The sequence below is a fragment of the Gorilla gorilla genome, chromosome 23, assembly GCF_029281585.2.
Source record: "Gorilla gorilla gorilla isolate KB3781 chromosome 23, NHGRI_mGorGor1-v2.1_pri, whole genome shotgun sequence".
Lineage (NCBI taxonomy): Eukaryota > Metazoa > Chordata > Mammalia > Primates > Hominidae > Gorilla > Gorilla gorilla.
Genome location: NC_086018.1, coordinates 18959577 through 18979879, shown reverse-complemented (window position 1 = coordinate 18979879; position 20303 = coordinate 18959577). Strand labels below are relative to the sequence as shown.

Below are 20303 nucleotides of genomic sequence, written 5' to 3'. Positions count from 1 at the left end.
TCCCTCTGGCCTCCTCCCTAGACCCAGGCCCTGCCCCAGGGTGGGGGAAGGAATCCTATAGATAAGGGCATTGGTCAAAGGGACACACCTGGGTTCAGGCCCCCAGCTCTGGCCCCAACCTGCTAAATGACCACACCCCTCTCCAAATCTGAGTTATTCCCTATGTAAAAGGGGGAAGTAATTAAACTAGCTGGGTATGCTGTGCTGAGCAATATGTGAGCTCAGGAAAGGTCAGTTTTCCAGGGGAAGTATGGCCGCTGAGAGCCTCAGTCTAGTGCTTCTCATTCACGAGCTGGTTGGTGCCTTTCCTAAGTTGGAAATGGGTTAGTCCACAAATCCCGTTGCCTGGTCCATGCCAGGTCCAGGTACCTGCATTCAGGGTGCAGGGTGGAGTAAGACAGTCTGAAGGGAGAGGTAGCAGGATGAATGAGTAATTCCTGGGTGCGTTTTGGGATTATGCCTAAGGGCTGTCCGAGCACGTGGGAGGGGTAGCTAAATCCTGTAAGGGAGGGGAGAATGGGGAAGGCTGCCTGCAAGAGGTGGTGGAGGGTGCTTTCAAAGGATACCTGGGAGTGAGCTGGCTGTAGGCACAGGGCAGCTGGAAGGCCAATTTTAGGGAAGAGGAAATTGAGGCTGAAAGTCAAAAAACAAGGGAACTGCCTGAGGTCTCTCAACTGAGAAGTGAGTGGGCCAGGGTTCACATTCAGCCCCCACTCCATTCTCAGGCTGGGCAGGAAGGTACTTTGCCCTCAGGAGGGCACCTTCGACCCAAAGCACCCTGACCAAGAGGCTGTGCACCGTGGCAACCCTAAGACTGAGGCCCAGGTCCTGGAGTTCCACCAAGGTAGGTACAACCAGCCAGGCCGTCAGTGACAGGAGGATTTACTGGGGCTTCTAGGGACCCCGTGAAAGGGCAAAAAGACGGCACAGAAGCCTGTGGATATCAGATATAGATAGTGAGGGCTAGGGCTTTATGGGGAGGGTGGATGGGCCCTGTGGCCGGGGGATGTTTAGGAGATCTTCCAAACAGAGCATTCCAGCCTGGGGGAACAACCCATCATAGACCCCACCCAGCACCGAAGACAGGGACAGGTGGGGCTGAGCCTGGAGGCTGGCAGGACCTGTGCGGCCGGCTGCGGTGTCAGCAATGCCACCGTGTGTGGAACCCTCTGTGCCTAGGTTCCTGGAGCCAGCTCCACCTGGCAATGTGCTTTGTTTCACAAGACTAGAGTTGGCCCATCTTGTTCCGCCTCAGATGGAACACCTGACCTCCTGCACACCCCACCCAGCCTCCAAATTCAACCACCCCAGTAGTGAGACAGGGAGAGTAGGGTGTGACCAGAAGGTGGAATGAGCTTAAAATAGGCTGCCGAGATATCTCTGAGCTTTTAAAAAGTCATATCTTTCATATCGTGTTCTTGTGAAATCTTCTCCAGATTTTTTACAATGACTCTGAAATTGATCAGTTAGCCTCATGCTTTCAAAATCCATAGCCGCAGTGAGCGAGAGGGGGCAGGTCAGCTAGAGGTGGAGGGGGCAGATGGGCCAGAGGCGCCTGGGCAGGGGTGGATGGGGCCTGGACAGGCTTAGTGACCCTTGCACCAGAACTCTCCAGACACCACCCCTTCGCCCACTCGTTAGGCTCCTCTGCCTTCGGGCCGGCTGGGCTGCCCATCCCCCCTCGTTCCCCTCCTGGGCAGGTCTGGACTGGACAGGTTTTGGGCCTCCAGGTCGTGCAGTCAGTCAGGGAAGGGGCCTGGTGCAGGCCACAGCCAGGCATCCACCTCCTTCCCAGCCCACCCCTACCCCCCAGCAGCCTGCCAACTTGCTAGACCTGTGCGGCCTTCCCTTCTGCTGAAAGTCTCCAGATTCTCAGGGCTCTGCACGGGGAGCCAAGCTGGGGCTTAGAACTGTGCTCCCTTGCCCCCACCCCCGACTTGTGCCCTCATCAGCTTTCTTTTTTTTTTCTTTTTTCTTGTTTTTTTTGAGACAGAGTCTCGCTCTGTCGCCCAGGCTGGAGTGCAGTGGTGCGATCTCAGCTCACTGCAACCTCTGCTTCCCGGGTTCAAGCAATTCTCCTGCCTCAGCCTCCTGAGTAGCTGGGAGTATAGGTGCGTGCCACCACACCCCGCTAATTTTTTGTATTTTTAGTAGAGACGGGGTTTCACCATGTTGGCCAGGATGGTCTCAATCTCCTGACTTCGTGATCCGCCCGCCTCGGCCTCCCAAAGTGCCGGGATTACAGGCGTGAGCCACCGCGCCCGGCCTATTTTAAATTTTTTTTGTAGAGACAGAGTCTCACCATGTTGCCTAGGCTTGTCTCGAACTCCTGGTCGCAAGTGATCCTCCCCCCTCTGCCTCCACCGTAGCTGGGATTGCAGGCACAAGCCATGACACCCCCCTTCTCATCAGCTGTCTGGGTCTTTCTCAGGGTCCTGACACCAGGCCAAGTGTTCTGCACACCTGACCTGCTCAAAACAAAACCAGTTCTGCCACAGTCTGGGAAAATGAGGCTCAGAGAGGCCTTGCAGCTGTCTGTGAGCAGGCTGGCATTTGGATCCAGTGACTGGGTTCTGGAGCCCAGTGGCTCTGTGGCCCTGCCTCTCCAGCCTTATGCTTCTTTAAAACTGCCCATGGCCTCTGAGGTTGAGGATTTAGGGGAGCAGGGCTGCCAGAGGGGTGAAGAAGGAGATCTTTCTGTGGGTGGGTGTCAGAATGACCGGGCCTGACACTGGTCCCTGCTCCCCTGGAAGGACAGCCCCTCTCGGTTATGTGGGGGGGTGGGCTGCCTATGGTGCTCTGGGGAGAAGGGAGGGAGAGAATGGGGCTGGTCGGGTGGGGTGTGGATTCCAGGCCTGCTTGGTCAAAAAGATACAGTATTTCCTATTCCCCCTTATACTGGGCAGGCAGGTGTGGCCCAGGCAGCTCTGCCAGGTGTGCAGTCCCTGGAGAATGACCCTTAAGTGCACCTAGGCTGCCCCCTGGCGGCAGCATGAGGTCCTCCTCCCAGGGCTTGTAACCCTCCCAGGGGGAGGAGGTCCACACCAGCTGATGGGTTGGCACCTGTCCCCAGTCCCTTTCTTCTTTCCTGTGCCACTGCTCCCAGAGTTGCCCAAAACACACGATCAGGTGCAGTGGCTTGAACGAAACCCTGCCTCTACAGAAAATACAAAAATTAGCCAGGCATGTTGGCTCATGCCTACAGTCCCAGCTACTTGGGAGGTTTAGGTGGGAGGATCAACAGCCCAGGAAGTCAAGGCCGCAGTGAGCAGTGAGCTGTGGTTGCGCCACTGTACTCCACACTGTAGCCTGGGTGACAGAGTGAGACCTTGTCTTTTTTTTTTTTTTGAGACGGAGTCTCACTGTGTCATCCAGGCTGGAGTGCAGTGGCGCGATCGGCTCACGGCAAGCTCCGCCTCCCGGGTTCATGCTATTCTCCTGCCTCAGCCTCCCGAGTAGCTGGGACTACACGCACCCCTCAGCCTCCTGAGTAGCTGGGACCACAGGCGCCCGCTACCACGCCTGGCTAATTTTTTTGTATTTTTAGTAGAGACGGGGTTTCACTGTGTTAGCCAGGATGGTCTCAATCTGCTGACCTCGTGATCCACCCGCCTCGGCCTCCCAAAGTGCTAGGATTACAGGCATGAGCCACTGAGCCTGGCCGAGACCTTGTCTTAACTAAAAATAAAAATAAAAAATAAAAAAAAATAAAAACCTAGGTAACATGCTGGGGGGTGATGAGGGTTATGGAGGAAAATAAAACAGGTGGGGGCTGGAGTGAAGAGTGGGGGTGCCCCTTCATAACTCTGACAAAGACTACAATGCAGCTGTCAGAAAAAAAAGCTGATTTGAGGCAATGGTCAGGGAAAGTTGTGAAATTAAGTAAAAAGTGATGGAACAGGCTAGGTGGGAAGTGGTGGCTCACACCAATAATCCGAGTGCTTTGAAAGGCCAAGCAGGAGGATCTCTTGAGGCCAGGTGTTTGAGATCAGCCTGGACAACATAGCAAGACCCTGTCTTTACAAAAAAATGTAAAAATTAGCTGGAGGCTAGGCTCAGTGGCTCATGCCTGTAGGGAGGCCAAGGTAGGTGAATTGCTTGAGCCCAGGAATTTGAGACCAGCTTGGGCAACATGGCAAAATTCCATCTCTACAAAAAAATTGCCAGGCATGGTGGCTCACGCCTGTGATCCTAACACTTAGGGAGGCCAAGGTGGGCAGATTACCTGAGGTCAGGAGTTTGAGACCACCCTGGCCAACATGGTGAAACCTCGTCTCTACTAAAAATACAAAAATTAGCTGGGCGTGGTGGCGCATGCCTGTAATCCCAGCTACTCGGGAGGCTGAAGCAAGAGAATTGCTTGAGCCTGGGAGACAGAGGTTGCAGTGAGCCTAGATCGTGCTACCTACTGCACTCCAGCCTGTCTGACAGAGCAAGAGTATGTTTCAAAAAAAAGAAAAATTAGCTAGGTGTGGTGACATGCACCTGTAGTCCCAGTTACTCAGGAGGCTGAGGTGAGAGGATCACTTGAGCCCAGGAAGTTGAGGCTATGATCGTGCTACTGCATTCCAGCCTGGGTGACAGCCAGATTCTGTCTCAAAAATCAAAACACAACAGGGCACAGTGGCTCACTTTGGCCTTCCAAAGTGCTGGGATTACAGGTCTGCACCACCATGCCTGGCCTGAGAGTGCATGAATTAAAGTTTCTATTCTCTTGCTAGTCTGTCATTGCTTCCCTAGTGTGTGGGAACCATACTTGTCCCCACTTCTCAGTCAGAGAGCAGCCTGCCAACCTCCAAGTCTGTTGCCCCTGACCCAAAAGGTCCCAGGCTGTCCTCTCGGCAGAAGCAGCTGTCTTGTGGCTTACTGTGCTCAGACTCCATTTCTAGGCTGTGGGCTCATCAGGGATCTAGTGCTTTGAAAAAGTGTAAAGGAGAGCAGCAGTATTATTCACAATAGCTAAAAGGTAGAAACGACTAAAGTATCCATTGACAGATGAATGGATAAACAAAATGCATTACATACACACAATGGACTATTATTCAGCCTTAAAAAGGAAGGAGGCCAGGTGTGGTGGCTCACACCTATAATCCCAGCACTTTGGGAGACTGAGGCAGGCGAATCACTTGAAGCCAGGAGTTGGAAACCAGCACAGACAGCATGGGGAAACCCCCTCTCTACTGAAAATACAAAAGTTAGCCAGGTGTGGTGGCACATGCCTATAATCCCAGCTACTGTGGAGGCCAAGGCATGAGAATCGCTTGAACCTAGGAGGTGGAGGTTGCAGTGAGCCAAGATCATGCCACTGCACTCCAGTCCGGGTGACAGAGTGAGACACTGTCTCAAAAAAAAAAAAAAGGAAACGTCTGGTGGAAGAAGGGAAGAAAATTGGCCAGGCACACTCTGGTAGGGGATGGTTGGATGATGAAATACAGACAATAGAAAAACCTAGATAAAGACCTGGCATAATGGCTCATGCCTGTAATCCCAGCACTTTGGGAGGCCAAGGTGGGCGGATCACCTGAGGTCAGGAGTTCGATACCAGTCTGGCCAACATGGAGAAACCCCATCTCTACTAAAAATACAAAATTAGCTGGGCGTGGTGGTGTGTGCCTGTAATCCCAGCTACTCGGGAGGCTAAGGCAGGAGAATCGCTTGAACCCGGAAGGTGAGGTTGCAGTAAGCTGAGATTGTGCCGTTGCACTCCAGCCCAGGCAACAAGAGTGAAACTCCATCTCAAAAAAATAAAAATAAAAATAAAAAAGAAATAGGCTGGGTGCAGTGGCTCACGCCTATAATCCTAGCACTTTGGGAGGCCAAGGGGGGGGCGCGGGGTGGATCACTTGAGGTCAGAAGTTCGAGACCAGCCTGGCCAACATGGTGAAACCCAATCTCCACTAAAAACACAAAAAATTAGCCGAGCATGGTGGTGGGCACCTGTAATCCCAGCTACTCGAGAGGCTGAGGCAGGAGAATGGCTTGAACCTGGGAGGTGGAGGTTGCAGTGAGCCAAGATCACCCCACTGTACTCCAGCCTGGGTGACAGAGTGAAACTGTCTCAAAAAATAAATAAATAAATAAATAAAACTTTTAAAAAGTAAGAAGAAGAAGAAGAAAAAATATGGAAATAAAAAAACAAGAAAAAAATAATAGGCCAGGCGCAGTGGCTCATGCCTGTAATCCCAGCACTTTGAGAGGCCGAGGTGGGCGGATCATAATGTCAGGAGTTCAAGACCAGCCTGGCCAACATAGTGAAACCTCGTCGCTACTAAAAATAGAAAGAAATTAGCCGGGCATGGTGGCGGGCACCTGTAATCCCAGCTACTTGGGAGGCTGAGGCAGGAGAATCACTTGAACCCATGAGGCGGAGGTTGCAGTGAGCCGAGATTACGCCATTGCACTCCAGCCCGGGTGACAGTGCAAGACTCCATCAAAAAAATAAATAAATAAAATAAATAAATATTAATAATAATTTTAAACAATTAAAAAATATGGTTTTTTTCTGAGACAGAGTCTCACTCTGTCGCCCAGGCTGGAGTGCAGTGGCATGATCTCGGCTCACTGCAACCTCCGCCTCCCAGGTTCAAGTGATTCTTCTGCCTCAGCCTCCCAAGTAGCTGGGACTACAGGCACGCGCCACCACGCCCAGCTAATTTTTGTATTTTTAGTAGAGACGGGGTTTCACCATATTGGCCAAGCTGGTCTCGAACTCCTGACCTTGTGATCCACCCGCCTCGGCCTCCCAAAGTGCTGGAACTATAGGTGCGAGCCGCGCACCTAGCCAAAAAATATGTTTTTTAAAATAATAGAGATGAGGCCGGGTGTGGTGGCTCATACCTGTGATCTCAGCACTTTGGGAGGCCAAGGTGGGTGGATCACTTGAGGTCAGGAGTTGGAGACCAGTCTGGGCAACATGGTGAAACCCTGCCTCTACTAAAAATGCAAACCTGAGCTGGGCATGGTGACGCATGCCTCTAGTTCCAGCTACTCGAGAGGCTGAAGCAAGAGAATCGCTTGAACCCGGGAGGCGGAGACTGCAGTGAGCCAAGATTGCACCACTGCACTCCAGCCTGGGAGACAGAGCAAGACCCTGTCTCAAAAAATAACATAACATAACATAACATAACATAACATAACATAACATAACATAACATAAAATAGATGAAGGCCAGGTGCAGTGGCTCACGCCTGTAATCCCAACACTTTGGGAGGCCAAGGCAGGCAGATCACCTGAGGTCAGGAGTTAGAGAGCATCCTGGCCAACATGGTGAAACCCTGTCTGTACTAAAAATACAAAAAAATTAGCCAGGCATTGTGGCGGGCGGCCAATAATCCTGGCTACTTGGGAGGCTGAGGCAGGAGAATCACTTGAACCTGGGAGGCGGAGGTTGCAGTGAGCCAAGATGGAACTACTGCACTCCAGCCTGGGTGACAGAGCAAGACTGTGTCTCAAAGTAATAATAATAGGCCGGGCACGGTGGCTCATACCTGTAATCCCAGCACTTTGGGAGGCCGAGGCGGGCAGATCACAAGGTCAGGAGATCAAGACCATCCTGGCTAACATGGTGAAACCCTGTCTCTACTAAAAATACAAAAAATTAGCCAGGCGTGCTGATGGGTGCCTGTAGTCCCAGCTACTTGGGAGGCTGAGGCAGGAAAATGGCGTGAACCCGGGAGGCGGAGCTTGCAGTGAGCCAAGATCGTGCCATTGCACTCCAGCCTGGGCGACAGAGTGAAACTCCATCTCAAAAAATAATAATAAAATAAAATAAAATAAAAATAAAAATAATAATAATAGAGATGAGGTTTCGCCATGTTACCCATGCTAGTCTCCAACTCCTTGGCTCAAGCGATCCATCCACCTTGGCCTTCCAAAGTGCTGGAACTACAGGCTTGCGCCACCACCCTGGCCTTAAACAATTATTCATGAAAGGAAGGAAATTCTGACACATGCTGCAACATGGATGAAGCTCAAGGACATTATGCTAAGGGAAGGAAGCCAAGGACCTGCCAGCCGAGGTCCCAGTCCGTCAAGGGCTCCAGTGAGCGAGCAGGATTGAGCAGGTCCCTGGACTGAGCAGTGGGAACTCTGCTTTGCTGTGAGTGTGGCACAGGTGGCGGCAGCCTGTGGAGTGCAGGCTCTGTGGAGCAACTGGACACTCTGTTGAACGAAGTGCAAGGTGGTAGGTTTTTGCTTTTTTTTTTTTTCTGAGACAGAGTCTCACTCTGTCTCCCAGGCTGGAGTGCAGTGGCATGATCTTGACTCATTGCAACCTCTGCCTCCCGGGTTCAAGCAATTCTCTGCCTCAGCCTCCTGAGTAGCTGGGATTACAGGCGTGAGCCACCACGCCCAGATAATTTTTAAAATATTTTTGGAAGAGACGGGGTTTTATCATCTTGGCCAGGCTGGTCTCGAACTCCTGACCTCGTGATCCACCTGCCTCAGCCTCCCAAAGTGCTGGGATTACAGGCATGAGCCACCGCGCCCGACCACAAGGTGGTAGTCTTTCTCAAGGACGCTGGGGCAACCCCATTGCGTCTTCACCAACACCCTGGTACAGATCCTGCAGCTGCAGTCTACCCCGCATACAACATGTTCAATGATCCGTAGCTAGACAAGGCATTGAAAACTATCCCATAGGCCAGGTGCAGTGGCTCCTACCTGTAATCCCAGCAGTTTGGGAGCCAGGCGGGTAGATCATCTGAGGTCAGGAGTTCGAGACCAGTCTGGCCAACATAGCGAAACACCGTCTCTTCTAAAATACAAAAAATTAGCTGGGTGTGGTGGTGCATGCCTGTAATCCCAGCTACTTGGGAGGCTGAGACATGAGAATCACTTGCACCGGGAGGCGGAGGTTGCAATGAGCCGAGATCACACTACTGTACTCCAGCTTGGGTGACAGAGTGAGACTCTGTCTCAAAAAAAAAAAAAAAAAAAATTAGCTGGGCGTGGTGGCATGCACCTGCAGGCCCAGCTACTCAGGAGGCTGAGGCAGGAAAATCGCTTGGACCCAGGAGGCTGCAGTGAGCCAAGATCGAACCACTGCACCACAGCCTGAGTGACAGAGTGAGACTCCATCTCAAAAAAACAACAACAAAAAAATCAACTATTCCATGGGAGGCAGAGGCAGGAGGATGGCTTCAGGCCAGGAGTTGGAGCCAAGCTAGGCAACATAGCGAGAATTCCTCATCTCTACACACACACACACACACACACACACACACACACACACACACACACATTAATTAGCTGGGTGTGGTGGCGCATGCCTCCAGATACTCAGGAGGCTGAGCGGGAAGGATGGTTTGAGCCCTGGAGGTTGAGGCTGCAGTGAGCCATGATCACGCCATGACAGAATGAGGACCAGGTGGAAGAACTGAAAACGTTGGGGATCCACACGTCCGCTCCATCCTTTCAGATGGAAAGAAATACCAAGACTCAAAAAAATGAGGGTGCCCAGGTCCTCACTGAGCAGAGATTCACTGCTAAAAAAAAGCCTTACCTATTTGGGTTTTCACTAGTAAGCTAACAACTGCTAGCACTGATCTTTATGGTTTGTAAGCAGTTGGTGATTTTAGTTTGTCTGGGTTTCAGCCATGAATATTCTATTGTAAACTTAATTATAACAACTGCACTGTAATAATTCAATGTCCTATTATGATGTTGTTATAGACAAAATTTGCCTTTACATTGTCATTTATTTTATTTTATTTTTCTTTTGAGACAGGGTCTCACTCTGTCACCCAGGCTGGAGTGCAGTAGCTCAATCTTGGCTCACTGAAACCACTGCTTCCCAGGCTCAAGCGATTCTCCCACCTCAGCTTCTCGAGTAGTTGGGACCATAGGTGTGAACCACCATACCAGGCCAATTTTTGTATTTTTAATAGATACGGGGTTTCAACATGTTGCCCAGGCTGGTCTTGAATTCCTGTGCTCAAGCAATCCACTTGCCTTGCCTCGCCTCCCAAAGTGCTGAGATTACAAGTATGAGCCATTGACATTTAATCTTCCTTCCTTCCTTCTTTCCTTCCTTCCTTCCTTCCTTCCTTCCTTCCTTCCTTCCTTCCTTCCTTCCTTCCTTTTCTTTTTTTGAGACAGAGTCTCGCTCTGTCGCCCAGGCTGGAGTGCAGTGGCACGATCTCAGCTCACTGCAAGCTCCACCTCCTGGGTTCAAGCATTTCTCCTGCCTCAGCCTCCGGAGTAGCTGGGACTATAGGCGCGGGCCACCATGCCCAGTGATTTTTTATTTTTATTTTTTTTGAGACGGAGTCTCGCTCTGTCACCAGCCTGGAGTGCAGTGGCGCATTCTTGGCTCACTGCAACCTCCACCTCCGGGGTTCAAGCAATTCTCTGTTTCAGCCTCCCGAGTAGCTGGGATTACAGGCACCCACCACCACACCCAGCTAATTTTTGTATTTTTAGTAGAGATGGGGTTTCACCGTGTTAGCCAGGATGGTCTCGATCTCCTGACCTCGTGATCTGCCCACCTTGGCCTCCCAAAGTGCTGGGATTACAGGCGTCAGCAACCACGCCCGGCCTCTTTCAGTCATTTCTGACGACACCGGAGAAGGCAGTGTCCTTCCCTTATTGTCTCTTTTTTTTTTTTACCTGGGTATTCTGGAAGTGTCTTTCCTCTGACAGTGTTGTTGGACGTGGGGAAGCAAAAGGGTATCAAAGAGAAGGAGAGAAGGGTAAAGACCGCCCCTCATTGCTGCCCTCCCAGAGGGGCAGCCTGGGGAGTCTATGGAGGAGGTGACTTTGAGCCATGATGTGACCTTAGATGAGGGGCCTCTCTGAGCCTCAGGAAGCTCTTCTGCAAAATGGGGCAAATAAAGAAATGCCCTCTGTGTGCAGTGGCTCAGGCCTGTAATCCCAGCACTTCGGGAGGCCAAGGCAAGAGAATCACTTGAGCGCAGGAGTTCCAGACCAGCCTGGGCAACATAGTGGGACCCCATCTCTACCAAAACATTTAAAAATTAGCCAGGCATCAGGTGTGGTGGCTCAGGCCTGTAATCCCAGCACTTTGGGAGGTTGAGGCAGGCGGATTGCTTGAGCCCAGGAGTTTGAGACCAGCCTGGGCAACACAGTGAGACCCCCTGCTTTTACACACACACCAAATTAGCCAGGTGTGGTGGTGCACATCTGTAGTCCCAGCTACTTGGGAGGCTGAGGTGAGAGAATCATTTGAGCCCTGAAGCTCAAGACTACAGTGAGCTGTGATTGTGCCACTGCCCTCCAGCCTGGGCAACAGACCAAGACTCTGTCTCAAAAAAAGGAAAGGGCCGGGCGCGGTGGCTCATGCTTGTAATCCCAGCACTTTGGGAGGCTGAGGTGGACGGATCATGAGGTCAGGAGATCGAGACCATCCTAGCTAACACAGTGAAACCCCGTCTCTACTAAAAATACGAAAAATTAGCCAGGCGTGGTGGCGGGTGCCTGTAGTCCCAGCTACTCAGGAGGCTGAGGCAGGAGAATGGCGTGAACCCGGGAGGCAGAGCTTGCAGTGAACTGAGATTGCACCACTGCACTCCAGCCTGGGCAACAGAGCAAGACTCCATCTCAAGAAAAAAAAAAAAAAAAACCGGAAAAGAAGGCTAGACGCAGTGGCTCACGCCTGTAATCCCAGCACTTTGGGAGGCTGAGGCGGGCGGATCACAAGGTCAGGAGTTTGAGACTAGTCTGGCCAACATAGTGAAACACTGTCTCTACTAAAAATACAAAAAATTAGCCAGGTGTAGTGGTGTGCACCTGTAATCCCAGCTACTGGGGAGGCTAAGGCAGGATAATTGTGTGAACCCGGGAGACGGAGGTTGCGGTGAGCCGAGATTGTGCCATTGCACTCCAGCCTGGGTGACAGTGCGAGACTCTGTCTCCAAAGAAAAAAAAAAAAAGGAAAAGAAATGCCATCCCAAGGTGATCCCTCACAGGAAGTGACTCAGAAAAGCAGTGAGCTACGAAAGCTATCTGAATGAAGCAAGATCGTCATCTGGGAGACACTGACTACCCACTCCTAGCAAAGGGCTCAGCAGCACACGGCCTCCCTGCGGGGATGCCCTCGGGGAAGATGTGGCCCAGGGGAGATTTTTGGACCTTGCTCCTCAGTCCTGGCTCTTAGTAGGACCCTCTGCAGCCAAACTAGCATATCTTGAGCCAGGCTGACCTTAAAAAGTAAGCATTCAGGGCCTAGGGACCTTGGGCAAAGCAGAGAAGCTGGTGTCAGATGAGGTGCAGCATGTACAGTAGGATAAGGTGTTCTCAGGTCCCCAGTGCAGCCCCAAGATGAGCCTGCAGTATTTTCCTTATATGATCTGGTCCTACTGTGGGCAGCGCTGCTGCCCAGAGCCTGAGAGGATTATGAAAACATGGCAACGGAAGTGAGGCCAGGGGACACAGCATGGGGGCATGAGGAGCAGGGGACAGCGGGTGGGGCTAGAGGAGAGGGAGGTTTAGGGAGGCCTCTGCTGCTGTGACTGTGAGCCCCAGCCAGTGATGACGTGGCCACCGCACAATCTGAGTTCTGGGAACCATGTGATGGAATGTGTTCTGGGAATAGATTGCAGCCAGGAAAAAAAAAAAGCAGAAGGGTGCACCCTCCCTTCCTCAGCCAGGAAAACATTTCTGTAGCCCTTGCAGACCCAATGCGCAGAAGTGAGAGGGAGGAAAGCCAGGCTCATGTTTCCTTGGTTGTGCTTCAACTTCTAAAATATGTTTTTTCTATGAACATTTTAATGAGGGGTTGGACATAAGACAGAAAAATAACATTCTGAGAGCTCGTTTGGAGGTTCTAGCAGGGGAGCGCAGCTACTCTTATACTCTTGACTGAAGACCGATCGTCCTCTATCGGGGATGGTCATCCTCTTTCATTGAGCACACAGCTTCTGGAGGGACGCACATGGAGTGGTGAGGGAGGAAGGGGATACCCGCCTAGTCAGCCAGATCAGCCGAATCAACCCTGATGATCAATGGGGTGACACATGTCGCAGCCAGATCACCCTCACATCCCAAAAATAACATTCAGAATGCTTTTTTTTTTTTTTAAGATGTAGACTTTTCTTGAGACTTTCGTACAAGGCAATGGATAGATAACCTTAACCGCCTAGACAAAACACACATTGGCCACAGAAAAAGGCGCTTCTCCATATACCTGCCATAGTTATCAGCAACTTTGAAATGACTTCTCAGACTCTCAGGGGTTGGCTTATTGTGTTTGCTTTTGCAAATAACTCAGGCTTAAGTCCTGCTACTTTCAGAGCCTAGGGGACGCTTAAGGACTATCATCAGTTTAAGACAGTGGCACTTGGAGCACATGCTACTTATGGTGGTGAGGAGGGGTGCTGGTGTGAGGGTCTGAACGCTTGCTTCTCCTCTGGCAGGGTGTGAGCAGCCAGAGGCCACTACCTGGCTTGCTCAGTGTCCATGGAGGGACATGTGATCCAGCAGGTGGGCAGGAACCAGGCCCCTGTGGCCGCCCAACTCTCCATAATAGAATCCTTGGTCATCCATGGGCCCGTAAACCATGACCACGTCTCCTGCCCTCAGCGCCAGCCTGCCCTTCCCCTGGCCCCCCATTTGCCCATCCCCAGGATCATAGTCCAGAGCTGCTATCATGATCTTTGAAGTCCACAGTGGGAGTCTCTTGGAGTTCCCCTGGAGCACCAGGCAGGAACCCTGGGGGTTGGTGAGCCCCTGAAAGTCCTCGAGGTGGGCCACAGAAGGCGGGTGCCCTTGGGCCAGAGAACGCCACCTCCTATCAGTCTGCTCTGTCCCCACCTCCATTTCAGCCACTAGGCGCCCAGGGATATTGCCCACTTGCCTGTTGCACTCGCTGAGGTAGAAATCATGGGTGTCCTGAGAGCCCCACACTCTTAGCAACTGCCTTTTCTGGAAGACCAGCTCCTCCTCTGCAGCCTTGAGGTTGGCAGACATCACCAGGGGGTTGTAATCAGAGAGGGCCACAAAGACCCTGGCTGGAGTGTTGGCCCCCGTCCCCAGCTGTTGGGGGCCACCCCTGGGCATCTTGATGACTTTGGCGGATGGAGCTGGACACAGTGCCGAGCTGGGCTCATGGAGCTGGCACTCTCTCTTGACCCCCAGAGCTTGTCCTTGCCTGCTGTGGGGCTCAGGCTCCCTCCTCTCCTCTCGCCTCTCTGTGCCCCACAGATCCAAGCACAGTGCCTCCTGCTCCTCCTTCAAAATGTTATGGAAGTCAGATGCATACTGTTGGCTGGCGCCCAGCTGGGGAGGTGTGAACCCTTGGGCATCTTGCTTTTGCCGAAGTACCCTCTCAAGGGCAGCCTTTTCCTGACACGCTTCTTTCCTGGGCCCACACTCGGTGCGTAGATGGATGAATCCTGGAGCAGGGCTTTTGCTGGTGCCCATGTGCTGGTAGCAATTTTCCTTCTCCCCAGGCTGGTCACTGACCGAAGGTGGCCTGTGGTTCTGGGGACTCTTCTGAAAGAGCAGGTCCTTTCTACAGCCCTCCCAGGCCTCTGCAAGCTCCTGGGCTTGGCTGCCAGCCCCTGAACTCGGACATTCTCCTTCTGAGCCCAGGTTGGACACTGGGGATTGCCTCCTTGGGGGTTCTTCAAAGAATGCTTCTAGGAACTTGGCCTGGGGCTCCCCGCAGCTTCCAGGGTTGTGGGGGCTGGCCTTGGCACTCAGAGGAGCCAGTGCCAGCTTCTGGGGGCAGACGGGGAAGGTGACTCTGTAGGTGGATGGGTCGCCACAAGTGTAGCTAAAGGGTGGAGTCTCTGGCCATCGGTGACACATGAAGAAGTCGTCGGGGATCTGAGCCGGCACTGAATCCAGGGACTCACCACAGAGTGACATGGTTCTCACTGAGACCTTCTGCCACGTGAGGGGCACCTGTAGCTGGGAGAATTCCAATAGGGTGCTCCCAGCAGTGGCATCGGCGACCTCACAAACCTTAAGCCCATCTGCATACACAGCATAACCGGTGACCTGGACTCCATTGGAGGACCCAGCTGAGTCAATGGTCACAGGGAGCCAGCTGACCACCAGGACACCTGGCGAGGCATGGCGCTCCACCAGCACATCCAGCGGTGGGTGGGGAGGTCCTGCCAAGAGTGTGTCGAAGGTCATGGTGGAGGACATAGTTCCCCAATACACCTGCAGCAAGTCCCATGGCAGCCGCACCTCCACCCGCGCCCGGTAGTGCGTGCCGGGGCACAGGCCCTGGAAGGTGTAGCAGCTCACGCCCGCTGGGGTCAGGGCATGCTCTCGGTCATCAAGATATACCACATGGGGGTGGCGGTGGCTGCTGTAGACCCAGGTGATGTTGGCTGATGTGGCTGTGACATTCTGCAGGTGTAGCTGCATGGGAGCCATACGGAGCACCCCTTTGGTCCCCAGAAGGGGTCTGGAGAGGCCCTGCTTCCCCATGCTCTGCAGCAAGCCCAGCTGGCAGGCTTCCATGTTGGTATCCAGGATCTCTGTTGCTACTTCTGTCTTGGAGCCCACCCTGACCATCTGGCACAGCCCTCTGTCCACCACTCCCTGGGCTTTCCCAGATAATAAGCTGTCTTCCTCCAGAGCTTCATCCTGCCCCGCTGGGAGTTGATTGGGGCCAAGATCAGGGCATTTGGCAGGCAGGCAGCCTGGGATGTAGCTGTCCGGAATCTGCTCCACGAAGTTGGAGGGCACCAGCCCCCGCCGGCCATCCTCAAGCTCCCCCTCATAGAAGCCATCCTCATCCATGTCCCCGAAGATATATATGTAGTCCCCAGCTGTGAGGGGCAGCTCACCCTCAGGGTGATCATTGGGCCCCTCAAATGGGTTGTAGTTATACTGAGCCATGAAGATCTTGAGTTTGGGGGCAGCAGGAGCCGCCGAGTCCCCCATTTCCAGGGCCAGGGACACGCTGTCAGGCTCCAGGTCATCCACCTCACTGGCTGTGTCCCTGTCCAGAGTAGGGCAGGATGGCACGGTGGCCCACATCGACCCCTCAGAGGAGGAGTTTGACTGGGAGCTGGTTTTCTTGGACAGAGGTTGGCTGGCAGGGACTGTCTCTGAAACTTGGGGGACACTGGCTGACTCCCCAAGGGCAACTGGGCTCTCCTCGAGGGAGGCTTCCCTTTTCTCCTGTATGTCTCTGTTGGGCTGTGACACTGCGTAGTCTTCAGGCCGTGCCTGGAACTTAGGCCTTCTGCTACCTTTAACTTGGGACTCCGGCATTTGACTGGTCTCCCAGGGCTGTTCAGGAGGGTGACCAGGCTGACACTGGAGCGCCTGTATCTCCTTCCAGGAAGCATGGAGGTCACACAGGGCCTTCTGCGGGTCGCGTTGCAGCTGCTGCTGCCTGTCCTGCCCGCGCGCCGCCTGCTGCAGCAGCTGTTCGGCGATCAAGCCGGAGGCATCGCGCTCTTGACACGCGCGGCCCAGGTGGCCGCGCACTTCGCTATTCTCAGCCTCCACCTTCCGCACCCAGTCGGTCTTGGCCTGCAGCCGCCCATTCTCCTCCGCCAGCCAGGCGTTTTTGAGCAGCGCCGCCTGCAGCTGTGTCTCGGCCTCCTCGCCACGTCGCCGCGCCGGGGCCGCCTGCGCGCCCAGCTCCTGGCACTCGCGCCGCCGCTGGTCCAGCTCGCGCTCCAGCGCCAGCATCTGCCGTCGCACCTCCTCGCAGGTTGCGCTCTGGCCGCCAGCCTCAGGCGGCGGCCTGCTGAAGCCGTTGCCCTGCTGAAGCATCAACTGCCTCTGCAGGCGCAGCACTTCCCGCTGGGACTCGCGCTGCAGGCGGTCTAAGTCTCTGACGTTGAGCCACTGGGTGCAGAGGCCGCCCCTTCCAGTATGCAGGTCGCTGCAGGGACCCGAGGCGACACGCGCCTGCAGGAGGTGGCACTCCTGCCGCAGCTCTTCGATCTGCTTGTCCTTGGCCAGCGGCGCGCTCGCCTGCTCCGACAGGTCCCGAGCGCGCTGGCGGGCAAAGACTTGGCATAGCTCCAGGCCGGCGCAACTCTCGCCGGGTATAGGCGCGCTCACGGCCCGGAGGTTGGTCTCCTGCAGCTTGCGGGCGCGGTCAGCTAGGCGCCGCGCGAGCCCGGTCAGCTCCGCGCGCTTTACCTTGAGCCGCTTCACCTTCTCGTCTGCCTGGTAGGGGCAGCCTGCACGCCGCAGCTGCTTGTTCTCCTCTTGCAGGGTATAACAGCGGCGCGCCAGCACCCACAACGCCTTGGCCAGCAGCCAGTTCAGCTTTATCAGCTCTTGGTGGCCCAGGCCCGGGGGTGAGGGAGTCAGGACTTCGCAGGGCTGGCTCTCAGAGCCTTCTCCTCCCCGCGGGTTGCTGAGTTTCCTGTGGGCTGATGGTGGTGGTGGCGGCGGGAGTGGCGATGGTGGCGGCGAGAGCCTCCGGGAGCCAGGGGTGGAGGTGTCTGGTGAGGAGGGCCGCTCCTCGGATTTGGAGGCCTTGGGGAGGCTCCGGGTGCTGTCAAGCGAGCGGGAACACGCAGGTGCGAAGCAATCAAGGGAGCTGGCGTGCGTGGAGCTGGAGCACGCAGAGGACACCAGGTCTGGCGAGCGGGAGCGCACACCGACTTCAGCACTCAGGCTGTCTAGAGATCCGAGTTGACAGGCGGGTTTGGGGGCGTGGCAAGAGCCGCTGGAGGTCTGGGGCAGCGGTTCTTCCAAGGAATGCACAGCTTGGGGGTCCGGTGATCCCGACAAAGCCGGGTGCCCGCGGAAGTGCGCCAGGATGTACTTGAGGAAGAGCTGGCGCCCCACCTCCAGCGCCGCCTGCAGATAGCGGATGCGCGCCGCCTGCTCGCCGTCAGTCTGCCAGCGAAGCTGCGCCAACACTTCCTGCAGGCGACAGCGGCACTGCGCCGCGGAAACCTCGGACGCCCCCGGGCGGCTACAGTGGCCGCGGTTCACCAGCTCCTCGGCCAGCTGGCGCTGCAGCTCCCGGGCTTGGCGCACCACGCCATCGCGCTCCCGCTGCAGCAGCTGCTGCAGCTGCCGCTGCTCGGCCTCCTTCCAGCGCAGCAGCTGCCGGATCTCGGCCTCGCGTTCCCGCTGCATCTCCTCTTGCAGCTGACGCAACTCCCGGCTGCGCTGTGCCTCCCACTTGGAGCGCAGATGGTCAGCCAGCTGCCGCCGCTCCCGCTCGGCCTCCTCACGCAGCTGGCGCTCCCGGGCAGCGAAGCGCCACCGTTCCGCCCGCCAGCCTGCCCGCTCCGCCTCCAGCTCCGCCCGTAGCTTCTCCAGCTCCCGCCTCTGGTTCTCCAGCACTGCCGCCGCGGGGCTGGAGCAGCCCGGCTTCTTGGGCGACGCGCCCAAGGGGCTGGGCGAGTCCTTGGCCATTGCGGCCGCGGCCCGGCTGGTCTCCAGACTTCGCCTGGCAGGCCTCAGCTCGCCAACGGCCGCCGCCGACCGCCCGGCGCGCCCCTTCCGGCGCCCCCTGGGGGTCTCCGCGTGCCCCTTCCGCCTCTTGGCGTGTTCCCCCGCCTCCTGCCGCGGATGTCTGGCCCAGGCGCCTCTCCACCTGGCAAGGCCAGGGCTGGACTCCCACACCCCTGCTCAAACTGGCCCATGTCCCTTCCAGGATGCACGGGGGCTTTTCCGGTCCCTACACTTTTCCTGCTTCTAGCACCAAGTCCCTTGTGACCCTCCCCAGGCACCCTCCCAGGCACTGTGCAGTCCCAAGCAGGCCGCGGTGCCCTGAGGGAAGTCTGGGCTGCTGCTCCTGTACTTGGAGAAAGGGGCAGGGTGTGTGTGTTAAGGCCACCCATGGGGTGTGGGCATACCTGGTCGTGGGTTCAGGTGGTGTATTTGGGTCAGGTGGCTGGAAAATGCAGCAGGATAGGCCTCAACTTGGCTAGACCTGGACTCCCCAGGACCCTTCAGCCCCCTAACAGCCCTGATCACCCAACTGGTCATCCACCTTTTGGGGAAAGGATGTGCCTGATACACATTTGTGTTACTGCGCAGAGTCGGCTCAGAGGAGGTGTAAGCGAAAAGACCCTCCCCAGCAAGGTGGCATAGGGACCCAGGGCCAGATAGGCATGAGGGGCACTGCCCAAACTGGCCATCTGGCCTGTCTACCTCCCACATCCAGGTACCACCTGGTGACAAACGCTGGAGCCCCAGTGTCTGGGCTACTCATTGGCATCTTAGGTAGAGGCCTCAGGATGGGCCAGGAGTGAGGGTGAGGCTTCAGCAGAAATGTTGGAGGCATCCTGAGCTGCAGAAGAAACACACACACACACACACACACACATAGAGCTGCAGAAGAAACATACATACATACACACACACACACACACACACACACTGAGCTGAAGGAATACACACATACACTGAGCTGCAGAAGAAACATACATACACACACTGAACTGAAGAAATACACACACACACACACACTGCCTCTCTGACTGGTGGCCACCTGTGTGGCTTGGGAGCTAAGAAGCCCTGCTTCAGTCTGGCTCCTCTTTGCCCTTCCTGTCTGCTCCTGGTGCCAAGTGGCTTTTGGGAGACATGGATGGACACCTGATACCTGGCAGTCTGCATCGAGACATTGATTTTTTTTTTTTTTTTTTTTTGAGATGGGGCCTCACTCTGTCGCCAGGCTGGAGTGCAGTGGCGCAATCTTGGCTCATTGCAACCTCTACCTTCCACGTTCAAGAGATTCTCCTGCCTCAGCCTCCCAAGTAGCTGGGATTACAGGCTTGAGCCACCATGCCCAGCTAATTTTTTGTACTTTTTAGTAGAGACAGGGTTTCAGCATGTTGGCCAGGATGGTCTTGAACTTCTGACCTCAAGTGATCCACCCGCCTCGGCCTCTTAAAGTGCTGCGATTACAGGCATGAGCCACTGTGCCCGACAAGACCTTGATATTGAAGTCACATCAGAGGCCCCTTGGCTTCTTGGTCTGTCGTATCTCCCTGTCCCCAGGAAGCACCTGGGATCTCTCACAACTGCTGTGTTCACTCAGCTTATGGCCCTCCTTTACAACACTCAAGTTTTTCAAATCAGTTTCCCCGGAACCCACAGAACATGCCTTTAGGCAGTGTCAAGTAACAAGAACATTGGGAATTATGGCTCCAGATGTTCTTTTTTTTTTTTTTGAGATGGAGTCTCGCTCTGTCGCCCAGGCTGGAGTGCAGTGGCGCGATCTCTGCTCACTGCAAGCTCCGCCTCCTGAGTTCACGCCATTCTCCTGCCTCAGCCTCTCAAGTAGCTGGGACTACAGGTGCCCGCCACCAGGCCTGGCTAATTTTTTTTGCATTTTCAGTAGAGATGGGGTTTCACCATGTTAACCAGGATGGTCTCGATCTCCTGACCTTGTGAT

At 54.8% G+C, this 20303-nt stretch overlaps 1 protein-coding gene and 2 non-coding genes across 3 annotated transcripts; 2 read left to right on the top strand and 1 right to left on the bottom strand.

The window, feature by feature from the left end:
• The first annotated feature begins 12253 nt into the window (after positions 1 to 12253).
• On the top strand, positions 12254 to 12396 carry LOC115932010 (small Cajal body-specific RNA 17). Its single transcript, XR_004068399.2, has one exon.
• An 85-nt stretch (positions 12397 to 12481) lies between these two features.
• LOC115932007 (small Cajal body-specific RNA 18) lies at positions 12482 to 12564 on the top strand. Its single transcript, XR_004068396.1, has one exon.
• A 153-nt stretch (positions 12565 to 12717) lies between these two features.
• On the bottom strand, positions 12718 to 18424 carry LOC115931910 (RIMS-binding protein 3A-like). Its single transcript, XM_031005353.3, has one exon. The coding sequence runs from the start codon at positions 18314 to 18316 to the stop codon at positions 13409 to 13411; it is 4908 nt and encodes a 1635-aa protein (XP_030861213.2). The 5' UTR covers positions 18317 to 18424; the 3' UTR covers positions 12718 to 13408.
• Between the last annotated feature and the right edge of the window lie 1879 nt (positions 18425 to 20303).